The sequence below is a fragment of the Archocentrus centrarchus genome, chromosome 2, assembly GCF_007364275.1.
Source record: "Archocentrus centrarchus isolate MPI-CPG fArcCen1 chromosome 2, fArcCen1, whole genome shotgun sequence".
NCBI lineage: Eukaryota > Metazoa > Chordata > Actinopteri > Cichliformes > Cichlidae > Archocentrus > Archocentrus centrarchus.
The window spans coordinates 19,038,266-19,061,245 of NC_044347.1; the positions used below are offsets into that span (position 1 = coordinate 19,038,266).

Sequence of the window (22,980 nt, forward strand, 5' to 3'; positions counted from 1 at the left end):
CTTTAAACAAGTGACCTCATACAAATGTCTGGGTGTTCACACTGACAGTGACTTGAGCTGGCAGACACAGGTTCCACCATGATCCACCAACACCTTTATTTTCTGTGTAGACTCCATTTATTCAGGCAGGCAAACAATATCTAAACTGACAGCTCCCTTGTTTTGCAAACAGAATATGGTTCATACATCATACCCTATACATCTAACTCAGGTTGGATGTATAGGGTTCCCCTCTGTAAACATAACAGTAAACACTGATTTGTACCTCTGTCAATCAAACTTAATTCTGCACAGCTTTTTATAAACTTGTATACTGTTGTTATTGATTTTTTTTGTTTAATATTGATGGTTTTATTGTCCATGTAATTCTTATTGTGTTTGTCTCACTGTATTTATTGGATTGTAGTTGATTTATTGTTCTGAATGCTCTTATTGTTTGTGCAGCTGTACCCATCCCCCCTTAAACTGAGTCAAATTTCTCCTAAAAGGAGCTAAATAAACACCCTAGAACCTTAACAGCAGTGAGGCTGAGCTGCACTTTGCTCGTCTCAAGTCTTCACTCCTTACTTGCTAATAACTTTTTATTTGTATATTAAAAATCTTTTATAGGTGACAGACTCATGTTGAGTACCTCCAAGCAGGGGTTAAAGTGGGCTATACAGGCGTTCTGACACCTTCAGTAAATGAGTAGTTAATCTGATCGTTAGGTTAATACATAATATTGTAAAATGTGAGCTAATTTTTAATTTGCTGCAGCCTGGCTTCACTTCCAGCTGACTGCATGGAACTTAAATGAACTTAAACTGTTTCTCAGAAGTGACCTAAGTTCTACTTGAGCAGGTTTAACAGGTTATAGTTCACTTTTTGCAGCACTCCTACAACTCAACATCAATACCTGTTAAGGCCACTACCTGAGCAGGTAGCAGTGCACTTCTGTCACAGAGGAACAATAAACCCCAGGTTGTTTTCAGAGTTTCAGATTTGTCGCCATTTATTGTCTGTTATTGTTTTTGAAACCTTGTAAAAATGTTGCAAAATGGTTTCAAATGCAAAAACCTGAATCTGGAAATGATGCATTTGAAACTCTTGCAGATGCACAGATGCACATTTTCTTTCAGTTTTTTTTTTTTCTCTTAGTCAGCGCTTTCTCGCAGAGCAACCTGAGTGCGCCCCCTCCCTTCCCTCACGCATGCTCTCTGAAGAGCTTCAGTGCTCAAGTAGAGGTAACTGAGAAAAAGGAAGAAAGGAGAAGACAGAAGGTCACTGATAAGGAAACGCAAACAGAAAGAGTTAAACAACCAACACAGCACAGCGGCTTTTCAAACTCATGCCTACACGCATCTCTACTGGACAGGTAATCACCCCTTTTTACATTTTTTTTCCCCTCTTTACTGTATATATATATATATATATATATATATATATATATATATATATATATATATATATATATATATATATATAGAGAGAGAGAGAGAGAGAGAGAGAGAGAGAGAGAAAGATAGACATTTGGCAGGTGGGGGAACACTAAGATGGGGTGAAGAGAAAGACTCAGATAGTCATAAGTCATAAAATAATTTGCATTGTGAGCTTCAGTAGATTTTACTTTGTGTAGCGGTTGTGATCAGCTGATATGTGCTGCTATCCAAGATATTCACTGAATTCATCAAGATATAAGTGGATGTTTTGTGCACTTTTCATGGCTGATTTCCAACCTCTAGACAGTATAAAGCTCGTATAAAAGGTAAAATTTTGCAAGAAAATTGAATCAGCATCCTCACCTTAAATATATTCATGTCTGCTGCCCTTGATGTAACCCAACATTGGCCACTTATGTCGCAGCCTGCTCTGCACCAGTGCCACATAGTGCATTACCATAATCCTGCAAAGTAACCACTTTAGCCTAGACTAAACCATACAGTTTTTCATGCAAGCTTTGAATAACACAATACTATTACACTTCAATTTATTTTGCAAGACATTTCACATAAAAAGATAATTCAGCAACACATCATGCATTGAACCAATATCCAGTTAAAAACAAAAAAAACCTCTAAAATTAATGAGAATTTTACAAATAAGCAAAATTAGCAGTTTATCAAATGTGACTTGCTGAGCAGTTACCTTTGAAAAAAGTCACTTATCTTCCTCTCCTGTCCTGTCTTTCTTATAACTTTGTGCATCTCTGAGAGCCACACATTAACATTTTTTCTCTCACAATATGCTACAAACTGCACAAAAAGGTAGCTTCTGAAGTACTGCAAACAAAAAAGGAAAGAAAAAGAGGATGTGTTGAAGTGTAAGTGGGTCACAAGATATGATTATTTTCTTATTACTTATTATCTCCATGCCGTCAGCTGGAAGCAAAGCCAGGCTGCAGCAAATTCAAAATTAACTGACTTTTTATGTATCAGGGGGATGAAGCAGACACATCCCTACCAATATTTGCTCCCCCTCGCCCTTGTTATGTATTAACCTGTCCGATTAACTACTCGTTTACTTTCTGCATCGTTCCAGCCCACTTTAACCCCCACTTGGAGGTACTCAGCATGAATCTGTCACCTATAAATGATTTTTAATATGCAAATAAAACGTTCTCAAATCAGGAGTGAAAACTTTAGTGCAGCTCAGACTCACTGTTATCAAGCTCTACCTGAGCAAGTTTAGCAGGTTATAGTCCATGCCCTTGTTTAGTAGTTGCCGTCAGGTAATAGACAAAACATTATAAGGAATAGAGAAAACTGAATAGACTGAAAAATATGACCCAAAAAGAATATAAAGATACGCAGCACCGGGAGAGAATAAATTTACATTTTCTGCACTCCCACACTCAAAGTACACAAAAAAAATGTATTTAAGGGCTAAAGAAGTGGATTTTGTATGATATGTCCCCTTTAGTGTACTAAAAACTGAATCTGGAGCAGGATTTGATTTCCAGAAATCAAAAACAATAAAATGATTAGACACCTGTGCTTCAATGTGCTAGTGTTATTTTCTCTCCTTTACATGTAAAGCTAACATAAAAACAGACAAGTGATTTTTTTAAAAAGTATAATTATCTTATAAGAGCATAATACTAAGCAAACAATTTAAATCTCCAGGGTCACATTCACAGGAAAATAAGAGGATGAGTGGAGATACTCAATCCATAATAAGATATGCACTAAATGTGTGTGGGCAGCACTGGACTCACTGTTCTTATGAAGACATCTACTTGTGCTACTCCAAACAAAATAAATAATATGGCATAGAGCAGTGACATGTTGACCAAGTTCAATCCAGTGCTGTAAAAACTCCGGTCTCTCTTTTACGTCTTGCTTTGGCGACTTCCTGACGTCACATGTAAACAAAGTTAGTCAAAGGTTACGCTGCTGTAGATCATCAGAACCACCGTGGATCTACAGCGGGAGTAATTTTGGAACAACATCAGAAAAGTACAGAAAGAATAACTTAACGATGAGCGACTCAGGTTCATCAAGTCCTCCCGACGATTTTAGACCTCCGTGCGGTCTCACAAGCCAGGAAGATCCAACACCGTGGATCAAAGGTTAGACCAGGGCAAACACTGTGCTGTCTGTCGGTTTAACACTCGAACCCCGAACAACCAGAACGAGAGAAGTGTCGCTAAAGAAAAACGAAAATATCAGCGTGTGAATCAAGCAGCAGTCCTCTCTGCTGCTCTCAGCAGCCTCAGCTGTCTGCCGGAGCTCTGAAGACTGACCATAAACAAATAAACACATTAATAACGTGTCCACATCTTGGCTAAAATACATTAATACTGTAAACATCTCTGGTCATTTTAAGGGCAGATAACTTCCTTTGCAGGCAAGGAAGAGAGCTCAGACTCAAGAGACAAGAAACTAAGGGAGGGAGACTGAGCAACTCAGCTTGTGACGCCACCTAAAGGGACCCCAAAACTAGCGTCTGCCATATTTGTCTGCTCAGTGCTGTCAAACATTGGTGGTTAAAATTACTGCAAGCCTACACAGGACAGCTCCAACTCTGGAAAACACACACACACACACACACACACACACACACACACACACACACACACACACACACACACACACACACACACACACACACACACACACACACACACACAAAAAAAACAAAAGAGAAAGTTTTTTTAAATAATTTGAAACAACTGAAGTCCATTGACAGGCACCTGTACTTAGACTGCGTATATCTTTATAACAAACTGTATAAACTTGTAACAGAAAAAAGTAAGTTATGAAGCTCAATATTATAATTACACAGTGATATAATTATAGTCCTTTGCAACGCATAGCGGCTGCGGCCTGCCAGTGTGTTTCTACTACTGTTTGTTTATAAAAACGTTTCTGTACACACTTTATTTTAACATTTTAATAATATCAACACTTATAAATCAGGACTAAAAGAGGGATATGTTGAAATTTACTTAACTACTTTGGTTACTCAACCTTTCTTTGAAGTGGATCTAATGCTGTTACTGACGGACACTGAGCACATAAACTCTCATAGGATGTGAGACTTAGGGCTGCTTTTTTTGATTAGTCGATTAGTCAACGATTATTTCAATCTTACCTCACCTGCTCAAGCCTGCCCACCTGTGAATATATCCTTGTTGTCTCTTCTCACAATTAAAATAATGACCCTTGCCCGGTGGAAAGGCCGGTATGGTGGCGTGGTGGTTAGCGCTGCTGCCTCACAGCTAGAATGACATCTAGAAGGTCTGGGTTTGATTCCACCTCGGCCCTCTCTATTCTCCCCGTGTCTGCGTGGGTTCCTTCCAGGTACTGCGGGTTCCTCCCACAGTTCAAAGACATGCACTTACTGGGGTTAGGTTAATTGGTCATTCTAAAATTGCTCATAGGTGTGAACGTGAGTATGAAAGGTTATCTGTCTCTCTGTGTTGGCCCTGCGACAGGGTGGTGACCTGTACAGGGTGTACCCTGCCCCTCGCCCTATGACAGCTGGGATAGGCTCCAGCCCCCCTGCGACCCTGAACAGGATAAGCGGGAATGGATGGAGAAGTGATGGATGGGAAAATACAAGTTTGAAACTAATAAAAAAATCAAATGTATTTTTAACATTAATGTGACATGACAATAAATATCAAATACACTATGCATATTAAAGTAAACGCAGTTTTTATTTTTAAATATAAATAAAATTTATGAATAAATTTAAATATATATATTGTCCTTCACTCGTTTTCTGACATAACTGAAATGGTGGCACTTAGCAAACATCATCCATGAGACCTTGTTTCTGACAGGTAAACTAACAGAAACATTACTGTACAAACATTAACAGGGTATCAATTTGACGCTCTAACTCTCTAAGACAGCCATCACCAATAGGCGGACCTCGGTCCGGATGTCTCAAGCGGACCCGAACCTAATACCAAAACAGAAATAACCACTTAATTAAAATCTTGTTGAGCGCTTTCTCGTTTACCGGCGCAGCTTTTCCAGTCCTTACAGTAGTAGTGAAGCGTCCAAGGAAACCTACTGACCAATTGCATGCGAGTTTGGCTATACCACGTGATACCACCAAGCTGGTTCCTGCCGGCTGGTAAACTTTGTAACAAACAGGGTTATTATAGTTAACGAAAACGAACTAAATTTTCATTAACTGAAATAAATAAAATCTATAATTAAAAGCAAAAAACAGTATTGTGAGTTTACAAAACTAACTAAAACTAACAGAAATTATAGATAAAATTATCTTTGTTTTCCTAATTTTATTTAAAACCCTTGTGGATTGATATGAAATCATTTTTTTCCGCTCTAATAGTTTAAACTGGGAGCGCCGTCGGGCAACTGTGTGCGTGCGTGTGCGTGCTCACCGCATCGGTCCGCAAAGTAATGGCAGTGGTCTGCCGAGGAAACGCACTGATCCTTCAACGTAACCTGACGTGCGCCTCCGGAGAAATCGAACTACACGTCAGGTCCACACAGCCCACAAGGTTGTGATTAACCTGTTTAGTCCTTGTGCGTTTCTGGCTACTTTTTGCTGCAGTGTTTGAATTTATCAGTGAGAGAATAACAATCAGGACTAATAATCAAAGCATCAATATGAGGACTCACATTACACACATTAAACACGTAATCCTGCTATTTTGTGAACAGTTGGTTGTTGAATGCAATTTTTTAAACGGTATCTTTTGTCGAGTTATTATTACACAATAGTCACTCTGCACCTGACAAAGTATGAAAAACTAAAACTGATGAAAACTAAACTAAAACTAAGCATGAAACCAAATATAAAAACTAATGCTCTGAAAACTAACAAAAACTTTTTTAAATATATATATATATTTTGTCTGACTGGGCCTCTTTAAATGTTATTTGAATACCCCTGCTCTAAGGCTACGTTCACACTGCAGCCTGAAGTGACCCAATTCCGATTTTTTGTGAAATCCGATATTTTTTGCGTGGTTGTTCACATTTCCAAATATGTGCGACTTGGATGTGATCTGTGTGTGAACAGCAGACGAACCTGAAAGTGTCCCGCATGCGTAGTAGAGGACGTGATAACATCACATGTAGCGAGCGCGCTCAATGTTTGTGGAAGTCACACGTTTTCCTTCCCGCGTCTGCATAACGGGACGCAGAATAGTGACGTTTGTCGAGTATCAATGACGTGCAGGTCGGATAAATGCGACCTGGCCGTACACACTCAGGTCGCATTTGAAAAGATCGGATACGTATCGGATTTAGGACCACATATCGAAGTGGCCTGGGTCGCATTTGAAAAAATCCGATCTGTGTTGTTCAGACTGGCATGAAAAGATTGGATACAGGTCGCATGAGGGCGAAAAAAATCAGATTTGGGTCACTTCAGGCTGCAGTGTGAACGTAGCCGAAGACATACCCATCCAGAGCTGATGTCACAGCTGCAGGGTGCCGCAGGGTCTCCACCCTCCTTGAGGCCTGATCCACCATCGTTATGATGTTCACCTTACTTTCTTCTTCGTTAGTATTGTTGTTATTGGCAGACAATGGACTTCCCCCATATCTTCCTGTAGTGTATTGTAGTTCACTTACGTGGTTTTAGAATATCACGCGCCAACATTAAAATTTCACATCGACTAATTTTTTTTAGTCAACGTCATCGATTATGTATCGTTGTAGCCCTAGTGAGAGTGTAATCCAACTGTTACTCAGAGGGACTTTTAGGACACTCGAGCCTAACATTAACTGGTATTCAGTTAGCTTTTAACCAGCTGTTGTTGATTAGCCGGCTCCAGTCAGATTTCCTGTCCAGAGGGTCGCAGGTCTGATCTGCTGAAAATCAGTAACTGCGACAATATTGTGAATAAATACGCATCTTTATGTATGTTTTATGCCAGAGCCATTAAGAGTTGAAGTAACATATTAAGATAAGATATCGTTTTTGTCATAACTTAATAGTGCAATAGTATGTGACTTCAAGTCTTTTAGGAGTATTGAGTATAAAAGAATACATTGACTCTGTGAGTGGCATCTAAACAATGTTTCACGAACATTTCTGAAATCAGCAAACACCCATTCTGACCCTTATTTTTCTCCATTCATCAAACTGAACTCAATTTATCACCATCTACACTGACTCAGTGACTCAGCATTGATCACTCACCTCTCTTTTTGTAGGAAATTGGTGAAATCTGCACTTCTAACCCTTCCTGGGGTCAATGGAAGTCTTCTGGTTATTGCTGTGGTTTATGGCACAGCAAAATCGAGCACCTTTGGTGGTCATTCTCGCAGACATTCAGGAAACACTCGATACAAAACACACTGAGCTTTACACCAGACAACAGACGAATATAAATGGCGGCATTGGAAGTCAGTTGATTTGCCGGGGACACGTCGAAACGCGAGTTGCTCAGTCCCCCTTAATCTTTCGTCTCTGCCCAGACTTTCGGTATCATTACAGTGGACTGAACAGGTTAGGTGCCCACCCACGCCCACAGAAGGACAGCGAGTTCCAAACCCCAGTCCAAATAGCACTTTCTGTGCCCGACTGTTATTTTTGAAACGGTACCTGGTGCCCTTTGCAGGAATCATTGACAGAAAGTATCTACAGAACTCTGTCACAAAAATAGTCCACCTGTTTGTATTTTCCTGAACTGTAGGACTATTATTGTGTAGTGGCTATGTTGAAATAGTAAGAATAACCGACATCACATGTGGATCAGCTTCAGGTTTTTACTTTTCTTTTTCTTCATTCCTCCTCAACATGCAGCATCTCTTTTCATTCACAGTCACAGCTCCATCGTGTGTCCTTTACATGTAATAGCACAACATAACATTTCCCCTTTTCTTGAAGCAATTACTTACATGTAACATTCTCACTGTATAACTCACTGCAGAAAGCTATGTATGCAAAATTAACATTTCAATGAACCAACAGTAACATGAAAATTTTCGAATCGTATTAGCTATAGCAGCAACAGTCCATTAAATGAATGACAGCAGTATAATAAAATAACCATCGTTTTACTCAACCTTAATCATCATAATAGGAACCATTAAATTTGTAACTCTGATTTAAACCTGTTTGTTTTCTTGTATTGTACCTTAGCAGAATAGTAATACCTCTTTACTGGTCTTAAAGAATAGTCGTACCACTCTGAACAGCAGGGATTTACATTTAGTTCTCACTTTATCTCACAAAACCTGTTAACCATCTTGGTGCATTTCTAGATCTCTGACTTCTTCTAAATGTAACAGCAGACTCAGTGTTTTCAGGGAGTGCAATGGTATCCAATACAGTGTCATTGTTTTGTTCTGAACCAGTTAAGGCTTGTTTTGGAAAGTGTGCAAGTTTTGAAGCATTCCACTTGCGTCCATCATTCAGTAAGTATGTGTTTTGTCCAACTTTCTTCATGACAATCCGTGGTTCCGTAAATCTTGAGGATCCTTTGGCAACGTGCTCAGGTCAGCGAACACGAACCGTGTCACCCACTTTGACTGTTGATGGTTTAGCTCGCATTTTCTTGTCTGTATATTCCTTCATTTTAGTTTGCTTTTGTTTCACCCTCTTTTTGATTTGGGCATGTGTTTTGCTTTTCAGTGCTACTGGGAGTATGTTTAACTTGGTGCGCATTTTCCTGTTTCTCAGTAGCTCAAATGGGCTTGCTCCAGTGGTTGCATGAGGAGTAGCTCAGTAGTTGTGCAAGAACTCTGTTACAGCTTCTTTCCATGAGTTCTGACTTTTCTCACTAGTCTGTATGCAGTCCTTAAGTACTCTGTTAAATCTCTCCACAGCACCATTTGCTTTAGGGTAGTATACACTGGACCTTAGGTGTTGTATCTCTCTTTCTCGTAGAAAGTTACTGAATGCACTTTAATCATACTCTGGATCTTGTCCTGACATATGGCATAGAAACTGAAGACTTAAGAGTATTCCCTGAAAGCCCCCTCCTGTCTGATCATTTCTTAGTAACATTTACATTTACTTTAATGGATTACACAGCAGTGGGGAATAAGTTTTATTACAGTAGAAGTCTTTCTGAAAGTGCTGTAACTAAGTTTAAGGATCTAATTCCTTCATTGTTATGCTCTTCAGTGCCATGTGCCAACACAGTGCAGAGCAGCTACCTAAACTCTGCTCCCAGTGAGGTCGATTATCTCGTCAATAGTTTTACATCCTCACTGCGTATAACTTTGGATACTGTGGCTCCTCTGAAAAGGAAAGCTTCAAATCAGAAGTGCCTGACTCCGTGGTATAATTCACAAACGCACAGCTTAAAGCAGTTAACCCGAAAGCTGGAGAGGGAATGGCGTCTCTCTAAATTAGAAGATGCTCATTTAGCCTGGAAAAAGAGTTTGTTGCTCTTTAAAAAAGCCCTCCGTAAAGCTAGGACATCTTACTATTCATCATTAATTGAAGAAAATAAGAACAACCCCAGGTTTCTTTTCAGCACTGTAGCCAGGCTGACAAAGAGTCAGAGCTCTGTAGAGCCGAGTATTCCTTTCATGTTAACTAGTAGTGACTTCATGGATTTCTTTACAAATAAAATTTTAGACATTCGAGAAAAAATTATTCATAACCATCTCAAAGATTATTCTTCATGTTCGGCTGCTTTCAGCACTGCTGGTATTTGTTTAGACTCTTTTGCTCCAGTTGATCTTTCAGAGTTAACTTCAATAGTTACTTCCTCCAAACCAGCAACATGTTTGTTAGATCCCATTCCTACTAGACTGTTCAAAGAAGTCTTTCCAATTATTGATGCTTCAATCTTAAAAATGATCAATCAGTCTTTATTAGTTGGCTATGTACCACAGACCTTCAAGGTGGCTGTAATTAAACCTCTACTTAAAAAGCCATCACTTGACCCAGCTGTCTTAGCTAATTATAGGCCAATCTCCAACCTTCCTTTTCTCTCAAAGATTCTTGAAAGAGTAGTTGTAAAACAGCTAACTGATCATCTGCAGAGGAACAGTTTATTTGAAGAGTTTCAGTCAGGTTTCAGAATTCATCACAGTACAGAAACAGCATTAGTGAAGGTTACAAATGATCTTCTTAGAGCCTCTGACAGTGGACTCATCTCTGTTCTTGTCCTGTTGGACCTCAGTACAGCTTTTGATACTGTTGACCATAACATTTTATTACAGAGATTAGAGCTTGCTATAGGTATTAAAGGTACTGCACTGCAGTGGTTTGAATCATATTTATCTCATAGACTCCAATTTGTTCATGTAAATGGGGAGTCTTCTTCACACACTAAGGTTAATTATGGAGTTCCACAGGGTTCTGTGCTAGGACCAATTTTATTTACATTATACATGCTTCCCTTAGGCAGTATTATTAGAAAGCACTGCATCAATTTTCATTGTTATGCAGATGATACTCAGCTTTACCTATCAATGAAGCCAGATGACACACATCAATTAATTAAACTGCAGGAATGTCTTAAAGACATTAAGGCCTGGATGACCTCTAATTTCCTGCTTCTAAATTCAGATAAAACTGAAATTCTTGTTCTCGGCCCCACAAATCTTAGAAACATGGTGTCTAACCAGATACTTACTCTGGATGGCATTACTTTGGCCTCCAGTAACACTGTGAGAAATCTTGGAGTCATTTTTGACCAGGATATGTCCTTCAATGCACATATTAAACAAATATGTAGGACCGCTTTTTTGCATTTGCGCAATATTTCTAAAATTAGAAACATCATTTCTCAGAGTGATGCTGAAAAGCTCATTCATGCATTTATTACTTCTAGGCTGGATTATTGTAATTCATTATTATCAGGCTGTCCTAAAAGCTTCCTGAAAAGCCTTCAGCTGATCCAAAATGCTGCAGCTAGAATACTGACAGGGACTAGAAAGAGAGAGCATATTTCTCCCATATTGGCTTCTCTTCACTGGCTCCCTGTTAAATCTAGAATAGAATTTAAAATTCTTCTCCTCACATACAAGGTCTTGAATAATCAGGCACCATCTTATCTCAAAGACCTCATAGTACCATATCACCCCAACAGAGCACTTCGCTCTCAGACTGCTGGCTTACTTGTGGTTCCTAGGATACTTAAGAGTAGAATGGGAGGCAGAGCCTTCAGCTTTCAGGCGCCTCTTCTGTGGAACCAGCTTCCAGCTTGGATTCGGGAGACAGACACCCTCTCTATTTTTAAGATTAGGCTTAAAACTTTCCTTTATGATAAAGCTTATAGTTAGGGCTGGATCAGGTGACCCTGAACCATCCCTTAGTTATGCTGCTATAGGCCTAGTCTGCTGGGGGGTTCACATAATGCACTGTTTCTCATTCACCTTATTTACTTTGTTTATACTCCACTCTGCATTTAATCATTACTTGATATTAATCTCTGGCTCTCTTCCACAGCATGTCTTTCTCTCCCCTCAGCCCAACCGGTCGCGGCAGATGACTGCCCCTCCCTGAGCCTGGTTCTGCTGGAGGTTTCTTCCTGTTAAAAGGGAGTTTTTCCTTTCCACTGTCGCCAAGTGCTTGCTCATAGGGGGTCGTTTTGACTGTTGGGTTTTCTCTGTATTATTGTAGGGTCTTTACCCACAATACAAAGCGCCTTGAGGCGACAGTTTGTTGTGATTTGGCGCTATATAAATAAAATTGAATTGAATTGAATTGACTTGAATGAGAAGTAAACTGACAACCGTTATCAGACACAAGGTACATCGGATTACCTTCCCTACTGAACACAGTGGCTAAAAAGCGAATGATGACATCTGTGGTGACAGTAGAGGCGAATGCAACCTCAGGCCATTTGCTATAGTAATCTGTAAGTACAACAGCGTAACGGCAGTCCCATGTAGCATTGTCAAATGGACCTGTAATGTCTATCGCAACTTTTTCCCATGGTTTGCTGGGGAACGTGACTGGTGTAAGTGGAGCAGGGGCAGTCACGGCTACCTTATCACTGAACTGGCAATTAACACAGGAAGCAATGACAGAGTGTACAAGTTTGTCCAGATGTGGCCACCAGAACAGTTCACGCAGTCTCTGCTTGGTACGGACTATGCCTTGGTGACCCTCATGTGCTAAATCAACAACTCTGGCCTGTAGGACCAACAGGAACAACAAGTCTATGTGTCCCTCTCATTATCAGTGAACCATGAACTGACAGCTCCTGTCGTACCTGAAAGTATGCTGTAAGGTTCTCGGGCAAATCCTGTTTGCGCTTGGGCCAACCTTTCTGAATCTGGTTGCGCAGCAGTGACAGTTCTGGGCAGATGTCACTGGCAGAAGTGAACTCTGAAAGAGAAATGGCACACAGTGACTCTTTAAAAAAGGTTGCAATCATGTCCGGTTCCTCTGTGACCTCATTTGCAGCAGGTAGTGGCAGCCTGGAAAGGCAGTCAGCAGTGACATTTTGGTGTCCTGGGCGGTAAGTGACGTCATATGTGAAGCAGAGCAGTCGAGCTGACCATCTGGCAATTCTCAGTCCAGCACGGCCAGACCCTTTGGAGGTGAGTAAAGTCGTAAGTGCTTGGTGGTCTGTACGAAGGACAAAGCGACGACCCCAGAGGTAGGTTCTCCACCTTTCCACAGCCCACACACAGGCAAGAGCTTCACGTTCCACTGTAGAGTACTTGCGCTCAGCAGGAGAAAGAGTTCTGGATGCAAAAGCAACAACTCTCTCATGTTGATCTGAATGAAGTTGTGTTAACACTGCACCCAGTCCATAATCGGAAGCATCAGTAGTAACATAGGTTGGCAACTCAGGGTCATACAGAGCTAAGGCAGAGCTATTGACTATCAGTCCTTTAAGTGCAGTAAAACTGGATTCTGCTTCCACTGTCCACTTGAAGTGTAAATCCGTGGAGGTTCTGAGCACTGTACATAGTGGTTCACTAACAGTTGCAAAGTCTGGAATGAACTTACTGTACCAGGATGGGAGACCAAGGAAAGATCTCAGAGAAGACATGTCGTGTGGAGCTGGGGCATGGATCACAGCAGTAACTCTGTCCTGGTCCGGTTGAAGACCGTCTTTTGAAATGGTGTGCCCCAAGTAGTTGAGTGAAGGTTGGTTGAACCGGCATTTGTGCATGTTCAGTTTGAGACCTGCGTCAGCCAGGGCTTGGAGCACCCTCTGCAGGTTTTCATCATGTTCTTTTTGTGTAGAGCCGTAGCAGATGATGTCATCCAGATATGCTTGTACGCCTGGCAAACCTGTAAGGACGATTGACATCATTTTTTGAAAGGCAGAAGGGGCAGAAGCTAAGCCAAACGGAACTCTGCAGAAACGAAAAAGTCCATCATGAGTGATAAATGCAGTAATATCACGGCTTTCAGAATGCAGAGGCATTTGGTGGTAGGCAGAAGCTAAATCGATAGTGGAAAAGACAGTAGCCCCTCTCAGATTTGAGAACAGTTCATCCATGTGTGGTAATGGATGGCAATCAGCAGCAATAGCCTTGTTTGGCTCCCTTAAATCAACACACATGCGTGATTTTCCACCATCTCTCCTCTGTGTCACAACTATGGGAGAAACCCAAGGAGAAGCATCAATACGCTCAATGATGCCCTTATCTTCAAGGTCTTTGAGTTCCTCCGAAACAGCTTGTCTCACTGAAAATGGAAGTCTCCTGAGTTTTTGTTGCACTGGAACAGCATTTGGCAGTGTGCGTACTTTGTGTATGAAGTTTTTAGCATAGCCTACTTCCTGAACTGACACTTCTGGGGCATTGTCTGGTACCATCTGTGGCACAGCAGGTTGAACAGTAGCAGCAGTAGGAGTAATAATAGTAACAACTTTTCGACCATCAAGTTTCATGTGTAGTGCCTGAAATAAATCTAAGCCAAGGAGAGCAGCACCTGAGTCAACCACAACTAGAGTACCTACAGTAGAATAATTACCATGAGAAATAGTAGCTTTTAAACACCCTTTCACAGAAATTTTCTCTTTTGCATAGGTAACAAGAGCAAATGTAGGTTCAGTTAAGACACACTCTGCGAATAAGGTGCGATAAATGTTCTCTGGTATAATGGACACAGATGAGCCTGTATCTACAATCAGCTCAACATCTTCGCATTGTCCATTAACAGTCACTTGAACTGTGCAGAGGATCTTATCTTGCACTGTAGTGTTCATGTAAAGAACTGTGGGCTCATTAATGATGATCTCACGTACCTCCTTTTGGGCTGAACGGCATACTCGAGAAAAATGTCCTACTTTACCACACTTGTTGCAGGTCGCTTTAGCAGCAGGGCAGGAGGGTTTGTTAGCAAGATGGTTGGAAGATCCACAACGGAAGCAGGAACGACGATTACTGGCGGCTTGAGCAGTGGAAGGAGCATGATCCGGTGGCTTCTTCTTCGTATCCCAGAAGCGGCTCGGCTTTGATTGCTTCTGGATGGTCCGTGTTGGAGCGGAAGCGCCAGCAGCATCAGAGAGAACGTTAGCATCTCTTAATCCACTTTCAATTTGCAACGCCAATGTAGTAGCTTTAGCAAGTGTGAGGTCAGGTTCAAGTAACAATCTGTCTCTTACGCGAGTGTTAGCAATCCGCTCGATCAGCTGATCACGTAGCATTTGTTCCTCCATGTTACCAAAGTCACATGCAGCAGCCAACTCCCGTAAAGAAGCTAGGAATTGATTTACCGTTTCATCCGGTCTCTGTGCTCTTTGTCGAAACTTATGACGTTCAGCAACGACGTTCACCTTCGGTACGAAATGTTCCTTTAGGGCAGTAACAGCAGCAGCAAACGTGTCTCCGGTATTCGGCAGGGTGTAGAAAAGCCTTTGGCCCTCCGTTCCCAGGGCATGAAGTAGAACCGCGCGCTTTCTAGCATCAGGCCAGCCATCCCCTGACGCCGCTATCACCAACATGTAGTTGTCAAACATCTTTAGCCATGTTGGAAATGCTATCGCTGGTTCCCCCGGGCAAGGCATAAATGGAGCAGGTAAAGGCACAGAAATAGACATCCTCGTCGCCAATATTGTGTAGTGGCTATGTTGAAATAGTAAGAATAACCGACATCACATGTGGATCAGCTTCAGGTTTTTACTTTTCTTTTTCTTCATTCCCCCTCAACATGCAGCATCTCTTTTCATTCACAGTCACAGCTCTATCGTGTGTCCTTTACATGTAATAGCACAACATAACAACTATGTTCAAGGAGGGATGTTTCTTTTTATAGTTTTAGTGTTATTAGCTGTTGCATGTCGTTTGCATCACAGTGAAACTTTTGTCACTTCTTAATTATCAGATGTGAAATAACAGACTTTCTCCAGGCAAAAAGCAACCCCCCCCCCACCCCCAATCTCTGCTTGTCTGTAGGACTTTCTGACTGAATACCACTGGTAAAATACAGTTCTTAAAAGTATGTAACCCAGAGTATTTTTAAGGCCCGTTTACATCAAAACGATTCAGTGGAAACAGTATCTTTTTTCCATTTTTGATTTTGAAAAGTAATGTGTTCAGATGGAAACATTTTAAAAAACGATTGCCGTTCACACAGGAATGCAATACGTTGAAAACGCTGTAGTTCTCATGCCAGGCCACAAATTGGAGGTGTGGGTATAGGAGTCACAAACATATTGCACATGTGCCAGTACCTCCTGTTTTAAAAAGTAGCAATTTTGCTGTTTACACGGAGATGGAGAATGTAGCTTTCCAAAAATGCTCCACTCTGGAACCCGTTTCAGGGACTCAAAACTCCGTTGTCGTGTAAACGACAGGCCAAAACGCAACAAAACTTTATCGTTTTCATCTGAAAACATTCTGGTATTAACGAGGCCTAAGCCTGTTTTTGGCAGCTTCTGCACTCAGAATCCTGATCTGAATACACTGTTGTACAAAACATATTTGTTTTTCCAAGAGCTCTATAAATTCTCTTAGGGCTGGGTGATATGGACCAAAAATAATATCTCGAAATGTTTTAGCTGAATGGCGATATACGATATATATATCTCGATATTTTTTCTTCCCAAAAAGTATAAACAAAAAGGTACTTTTGAGTCAAAGCTACATGTCCCAAATATCACACAGGCACTTTTATTAATGTTCAGCTGTAGATGTACATGAGAAATTGCTCGAAAATCAACTATTGGCATATTAAAAAAATAATGCTCCTTAAATAAATTTATGCTTTTTTCCTCATAACAAGAGACTGTGCTATTAAAATGTAAACAGAAAAGATATAGAGCAAAAATTTCTTTTTTTTTCTATAAAAGCTAGCCTGGTTAAGTCTACTTCACTGGAAAGTGCTTCCTCCTGTGTGTACTCCTGTACATCTAGTACTCTGTGCAAGTAACAAAACATGTAAACAGACTGAATATATGCGCTGAAGTATTACAGCAACAGGCCCACCCGCTCAGTGTGGTGTTTACACATCCATGTATATACACAAAACATGGCAACAGCGGAGGATTTCAGGTTTCCAAAACTCCAAAAGTTGCAGATGTCACTGGAAAAAGTAGCTAAATTTATCGTTAGTCACTTTTTTGGGGAAAAAAAAGTCACCAGTGGGAATTGAAAAGTCGCTAAATCTAGCTACAAAGTTGGCAACACTGCCATGCTATCCCTTTCTGCATGGGCAGTGTAAAGTTGTGTAGACAAACTGGGAGAAGAGAAAGGTGAACTGGTGGCTCTACAAGTATGATTGTAATGCGACATAGAATATAGAGATATGAATGATATTGTCTCATCTTATATCGCGTATGAAAATATATCGATATTTTTTAAATACTCAATATATCACCCAGCCGTAAATTCTCTATAGGCTTCTCTTGTTGATGTTTTGCTTTTATTTATTTATTAATTTCTATTATTATTTACACAGTTGCATATGTGCAATATGATGTTGCCAGGTCGGACAGACCTGCTGATGTCATGGTCCTGGGCCGTCTGCCCAGCGTTTTGTGTTTTTTTAGTTTATTTTCCCTGAGTGTTTAATTCCCAGTGTGTTTGGATGATCTTGTTCCCTTTGTCTCTGTCTCCCCTGCTCCATGGTCTTGTCTGTTTTGTCCTGATGTCTTGTCCCTGACCTCCTGTGTTTTCATGTTGAGTTATTCCTAGTGTTGTGACTAGTCTGCGTCTCTGCCCCGTGTCTGTGTGCCAGTTCCCCATATGTAGTCTGCGTGCACCTTGGTTAGTCACTTCCTGTATTATTTTGACAGTCTTGTGTTCCCTGTGCTTTGTGTCTAGTTTTGCTAACCCCTGTTATTAGTTTCATTTGCTTCACCTGTTGCTCCCTGCTGTTTCCTCTTGCCCTGATTACCTGCTGTGTATTTAAGCCCTCAGTGTTCATCTGTTTCTTGTCGCGTCGTCTTCAGTATTCCCTCGCTGTGTGTCTCCCTGCTCCTCCTCAGATTTTGGTTTAGCTTCTTCCCAGTATAGGTTTGTTTTGTATTCTGTTATTTTCCAATAAATCCTGTTTTGTGAGTCTGCATCCTGGGGTCCAATTCTGCCTGCCACACACACGCCATGACAGAACGACGCGACCACTATAAAGACCCCGCGGACTCAGACCTGCAGGAACGTCAGCGAGTGGTACAGGCTTACCGGCAGGAGAAGTTGAGGTGGAAGCCGTGGCTCATCCCAGAGCCTGAGTCACGGTTCCAGGGCACTTGTCTCGCCCTGGGTGGTCCTGGCCAGGGAGAGGAACCTCTGCGTTGTCACTCGCCACGCTCTTCCTCTCTGCAGCCTCAGCTCCACTCGCGAGCCGCGCCACAGCAGCTGTGCGAAATGACTGCCGCACAGCAGCCACCTGAGCCTCGAGGGATCCGGCTCAGTGGCTTTTCAGTTTCACCGAACCCGCCACCTTCTGCTGTGTCTCTTGTCAGCTCCGCTCCCCCTTCAAAACCGGCAGTGGCAGCAAGGTGGAGCTCCCGGCGCCATAAAAGCCGAACGGAGCCAGCAGCCAGGGATAAAATGACAATGGACTCTCTGCAGTTTTCAACCACTTCCGACTCCACCACTGAATCTGTCCCTCCTTTCCCCGGCTCGTCAGACATGATTAACCACACTGCTCCACCGTCCTTGACAGCCAGATCAGACATTTGTAACAAGGCATCCAAGCTCTGTATCCTGTGGTTCCGGCTACCCAGTGAGGAGCTGGGGAATACCATCGCCCACAGGATACATGACATGTTGACAGAACACACCTGGCTTATGGATTCCTTGCCCCGGCTAACCCAGTGTTATGCGGAACAAATACTTCATTCCGCAGCCCTCACTTTCCCCTCTGTGTCTCCCAAGGTGACTGTTTCCAATAAACCGGCTAAAGAAAAGACTGTGTGTTTCACACCTGGACTCAACCCTGACGCTCCATCCTCTGTGCCTCATGCTCCTGCACCTGCTTCTGTTCCGCGGGTGGGAGCACCAGCGCCTCAGTCACCAACGCCGCCTGTAACAGTCACCCCTCAGCCACTTCAGTCAGCAGCAGCTCCAGCAGCTCTCCCTCAGTCTGCTCCCACGCAGCCAGCCCTCCCTCAGTCTGCTCCCACGCTGCCAGCTCGTTCTCATTCTCCCCAGTCAGCTGTGACGCCAGCTCATCTCCAGGAGCCCCAGGTTCTGCCAGCCTCTGTAGCTCTCCTGGGCTCAGCTTCCCCGGTGCTAGCTCTTCCCACCTCAGCACCTCAGCCTCAGCAACCCACGCCGCCTGCAGCAGCTCCTCCCCAGTTACTCCCGTCTCATTCGGCTGTAGCTCCAGCTCCTCCCCAGTTACTCCCGTCTCATTCGGCTGTAGCTCCAGCTCCTCCCCAGTTACTCCCGTCTCATTCAGCTGCAGCAGCAGGTTCTCAGTCAGCTGTAGCTCAGTCCCAGTCTACGCAGCCCGGTCTCCCTAGCTCTCGGTCAGTTTCCACGCAGCCAGATCTCCCTAGCTCTCGGTCTGTTTCCACACACTCAGTTTCCACGCAGTCTGCTCCCACAGAGTCAGCTCCAGTGTTAGCTCTCCCTCGCCTTCAGTCAGCTCCAGTGTTAGCTCTCCCTCGCCTTCAGTCAGCTCCAGTCGCTCTCCCTCGGTCCCCAGTGTCAGCTCCAACCGCTCTAGTTCTCCCTGCCTCAGCTTTGCTCCCTCCAGTGGTTTCTCTTTCTGTGATCCCCTTGGTCAGTTTAGTTTCACCTCCAGTCCCTTCATCTTCAGTTTTAGTCTCAGTCCCCTCATCCTCCTCAGCTTCAGCCCCCTCGTCCTCCTCAGCTTCAGCCCCCTCGTCCTCAGTCACCTCAGTCCCCTCATCCTCCTCAGCTTCAGCCCCCTCGTCCTCAGTCACCTCAGTCCCCTCTTCCTCAGTCCCCTCAGTCCAGTCTGGTCCTACTCCCTCCGTGGTTTCGGTCTCCTCAGCTTCCCCACTCCAGTCAGCTTCCCCGGTCCCCACAGCCAGTGCTTCAGCTTTGCCCCCTTCAGTGGCGTCACTTCCCTTAAATCCCTTGGTCTCTCCAGTCAGTTTAGTTTCATCTTCAGTTCTAGTCGCAGTCTCCTCAGTCTCCTCGGTTTCCTCCGTGCTCTCTGTCCCCGTAGTCCCTCAGGTCCCCGTAGTCCCTCAGGTCCCCGTAGTCCCTTACTCTACTCCCACTTCTGGTCCCTCAGTCCCTTCGGTCTCTGTCCCTTCAGCGCTCCCTAGCGCCCGGCCTGCTTCCACGCAGCCAGTCGTCTCCCGGCCTGCTTCCACGCAGCCAGTCGTCTCCCGGCCTGCTTCCACGCAGCCAGTCGTCTCCCGGCCTGCTTCCACGCAGCCAGTCGTCTCCCGGCCTGCTTCCACGCAGCCAGTCGTCTCCCGGCCTGCTTCCACGCAGCCAGTCGTCTCCCGGCCTGCTTCCACGCAGCCAGTCGTCTCCCTAGCTCCCGGCCTGCTTCTACACGGCCCCTAGTGCCAGCTCCCTTAGCTTCAGTCCCTTCAGTTTTGTTCCCCTTAGTCTCCCCGGTCCCTCAGGTTCCCTTTGTTCCCTCCTCTGGTCCCTCAGCTCCTTTAGTTGTGGTTCCCCCTGCAGCCTCAGTCCCAGTCTCCTCTGCTCCTGCTCCCCCGACTCCAGTTTTCCCGCAGTCAGCTTCCCCAGTGTCAGCTTCCCCGTCCTCAGCTTCCACACTCCTAGCTCCCTCCGTGTCAGCTCCCTCAGTGTCAGCCTTAGTTCCCCCAGCTCCCTTAGTCTCTCAGGTCCCCTTAGTCTCCTTAGTTCCCTCCTGTACTTCCATTCCTGGTCCCTCGGTCCCCCTAGTTCCCTCAGCCTCCCTGCAGTTAGAGTCCATAATGTCAGCTTCCACGCACCCACCATCACATGCACCTGGTCCATCCCCCAAGCAGCCCCAGCTGCTCAGTGAAGCAGCTGTGTGCCCTACACCGCAGACCCAGCCTGCACAGTCGGAGCCTCACCTTGTAGGCCCCGTTCAGCCCAAGGGTCCGGCTCAGTCGGAGCCGTGTTTGAAGCCCAAGGGTTACGCTCAGTTGGAGCGTCTGGCTCAGTTCGAGCCTCCTGCCTCGTCTTGCCGCCGCCGCTTGGAGCGCGGTCGGCCCCCAGTCTGGTCTCCTCGTCGCCACCGCCGCCTGGAGCGCGGTCGGCCCTCAGTCTCGTCTCGCCGCCGCCGCCTGGAGCGCGGTCGGCCCTCAGTCTCGTCTCGCCGCCGCCGCCGCCTGGAGCGCGGTCGGCCCTCAGTCTCGTCTCGCCGCCGCCGCCTGGAGCGCGGTCGGCCCTCAGTCTCGTCTCGCCGCCGCCGCCGCCTGGAGCGCGGTCGGCCCTCAGTCTCGTCTCGCCGCCGCCTGGAGCGCGGTCGGCCCTCAGTCTCGTCTCGCCGCCGCCGCCGCCTGGAGCGCGGTCGGCCCTCAGTCTCGTCTCGCCGCCGCCGCCGCCTGGAGCGCGGTCGGCCCTCAGTCTCGTCTCGCCGCCGCCGCCGCCTGGAGCGCGGTCGGCCCTCAGTCTCGTCTCGCCGCCGCCGCCTGGAGCGCGGTCGGCCCTCAGTCTCGTCTCGCCGCCGCCGCCTGGAGCGCGGTCGGCCCACAGACTCGTCTCGCCGCCGCCGCCGCCGGGAGCGCGGGCGGCCCTCAGTCTCGTCTCGCCGCCGCCTGGAGCGCGGTCGGCCCTCAGTCTCGTCTCGCCGCCGCCGCCGCCTGGAGCGCGGTCGGCCCTCAGTCTCGTCTCGCCGCCGCCGCCTGGAGCGCGGTCGGCCCCCAGTCTCGTCTCCTCGTCGCCGCCGCTGGTGCCGCGGTCGGCCCCCTGCCACGACTCCTCGTCGCCGCCGCTGGTGCCGCGGTCGGCCCCCTGCCTCGACTCCTCGTCGCCGCCGCTGGTGCCGCGGTCGGCCCCCTGCCTCGACTCCTCGTCGCCGCCGCTGGTGCCGCGGACGGCCCCCTGCCTCGACTCCTCGTCGCCGCCGCTGGTGCCGCGGTCGGCCCCCTGCCACGACTCCTCGCCGCCGCCGCTGGTGCCGCGGTCGGCCCCCTGCCACGACTCCTCGCCGCCGCCGCTGGTGCCGCGGTCGGCCCCCTGCCACGACTCCTCGCCGCCGCCGCTGGTGCCGCGGTCGGCCCCCTGCCACGACTCCTCGCCGCCGCCGCTGGTGCCGCGGTCGGCCCCCTGCCACGACTCCTCGTCGCCGCTGCTGGAGCCGCGGTCGCCCGCCTGAGAGGTTTGGACTCTGCTTTTTGGCCCCTTGGCCTGGACGGCCCCCTGAACTATGGACTGTTTGTTCCCCCTGGCCGTTGCTCTTTTTGTTTCTGTTTTTGTCATAGCTCCTGAACTGTTCCTTGTTTTGACCCCCTGTTTTGGACATTGGAGCTCTCCGGCCTTGTGCCGTCGCTTTTTGTTTCATCCAGTTTTTTTTCTCATCCCTGTGTTTTGTCCCTGTTTTTGGACTTTGTCCCGGCCTTGTGCCCCTGCTGTTTTTGTTCTGACCTTGTGATTTTTGATGTTTTGCTCCCTGCCTTTGTTGCTCCCTGCCTGGTTTTGTTTTTGTTCCGGTCCCTCCGTCCTGGTCCCCCGCCTCCCTCCCTGGTCTGGTTTTGTTTCCTGTTTTGGCCGTCGGGTGCCGGCCTTTGAGGGGGGGGTGCTGTCATGGTCCTGGGCCGTCTGCCCAGCGTTTTGTGTTTTTTTTAGTTTATTTTCCCTGAGTGTTTAATTCCCAGTGTGTTTGGATGATCTTGTTCCCTTTGTCTCTGTCTCCCCTGCTCCATGGTCTTGTCTGTTTTGTCCTGATGTCTTGTCCCTGACCTCCTGTGTTTTCATGTTGAGTTATTCCTAGTGTTGTGACTAGTCTGCGTCTCTGCCCCGTGTCTGTGTGCCAGTTCCCCGTATGTAGTCTGCGTGCACCTTGGTTAGTCACTTCCTGTATTATTTTGACAGTCTTGTGTTCCCTGTGCTTTGTGTCTAGTTTTGCTAACCCCTGTTATTAGTTTCATTTGCTTCACCTGTTGCTCCCTGCTGTTTCCTCTTGCCCTGATTACCTGCTGTGTATTTAAGCCCTCAGTGTTCATCTGTTTCTTGTCGCGTCGTCTTCAGTATTCCCTCGCTGTGTGTCTCCCTGCTCCTCCTCAGATTTTGGTTTAGCTTCTTCCCAGTATAGGTTTGTTTTGTATTCTGTTATTTT

General features: G+C 45.6%; 1 protein-coding gene across 2 annotated transcripts in view; it reads left to right on the plus strand.

Moving 5' to 3' along the window:
• The first annotated feature begins 1,251 nt into the window (after positions 1-1,251).
• LOC115794337 (cytochrome P450 4F3-like) overlaps positions 1,252-22,980 on the plus strand; it is a 32,804-nt gene continuing 11,075 nt past the window's right edge. The window contains exon 1 of one of the 2 annotated variants that reach the window (XM_030749793.1): positions 1,252-1,354. Coding sequence is in view for 1 of the 2 variants with exons in the window: in XM_030749784.1 (XP_030605644.1) it covers positions 3,457-3,547 (91 nt within the window). In the remaining variant the exon portion in view is untranslated. Of the gene's footprint in view, positions 1,355-3,374; positions 3,548-22,980 lie in introns of those variants that run through there. The other variant, XM_030749784.1, reaches the window with a different exon arrangement.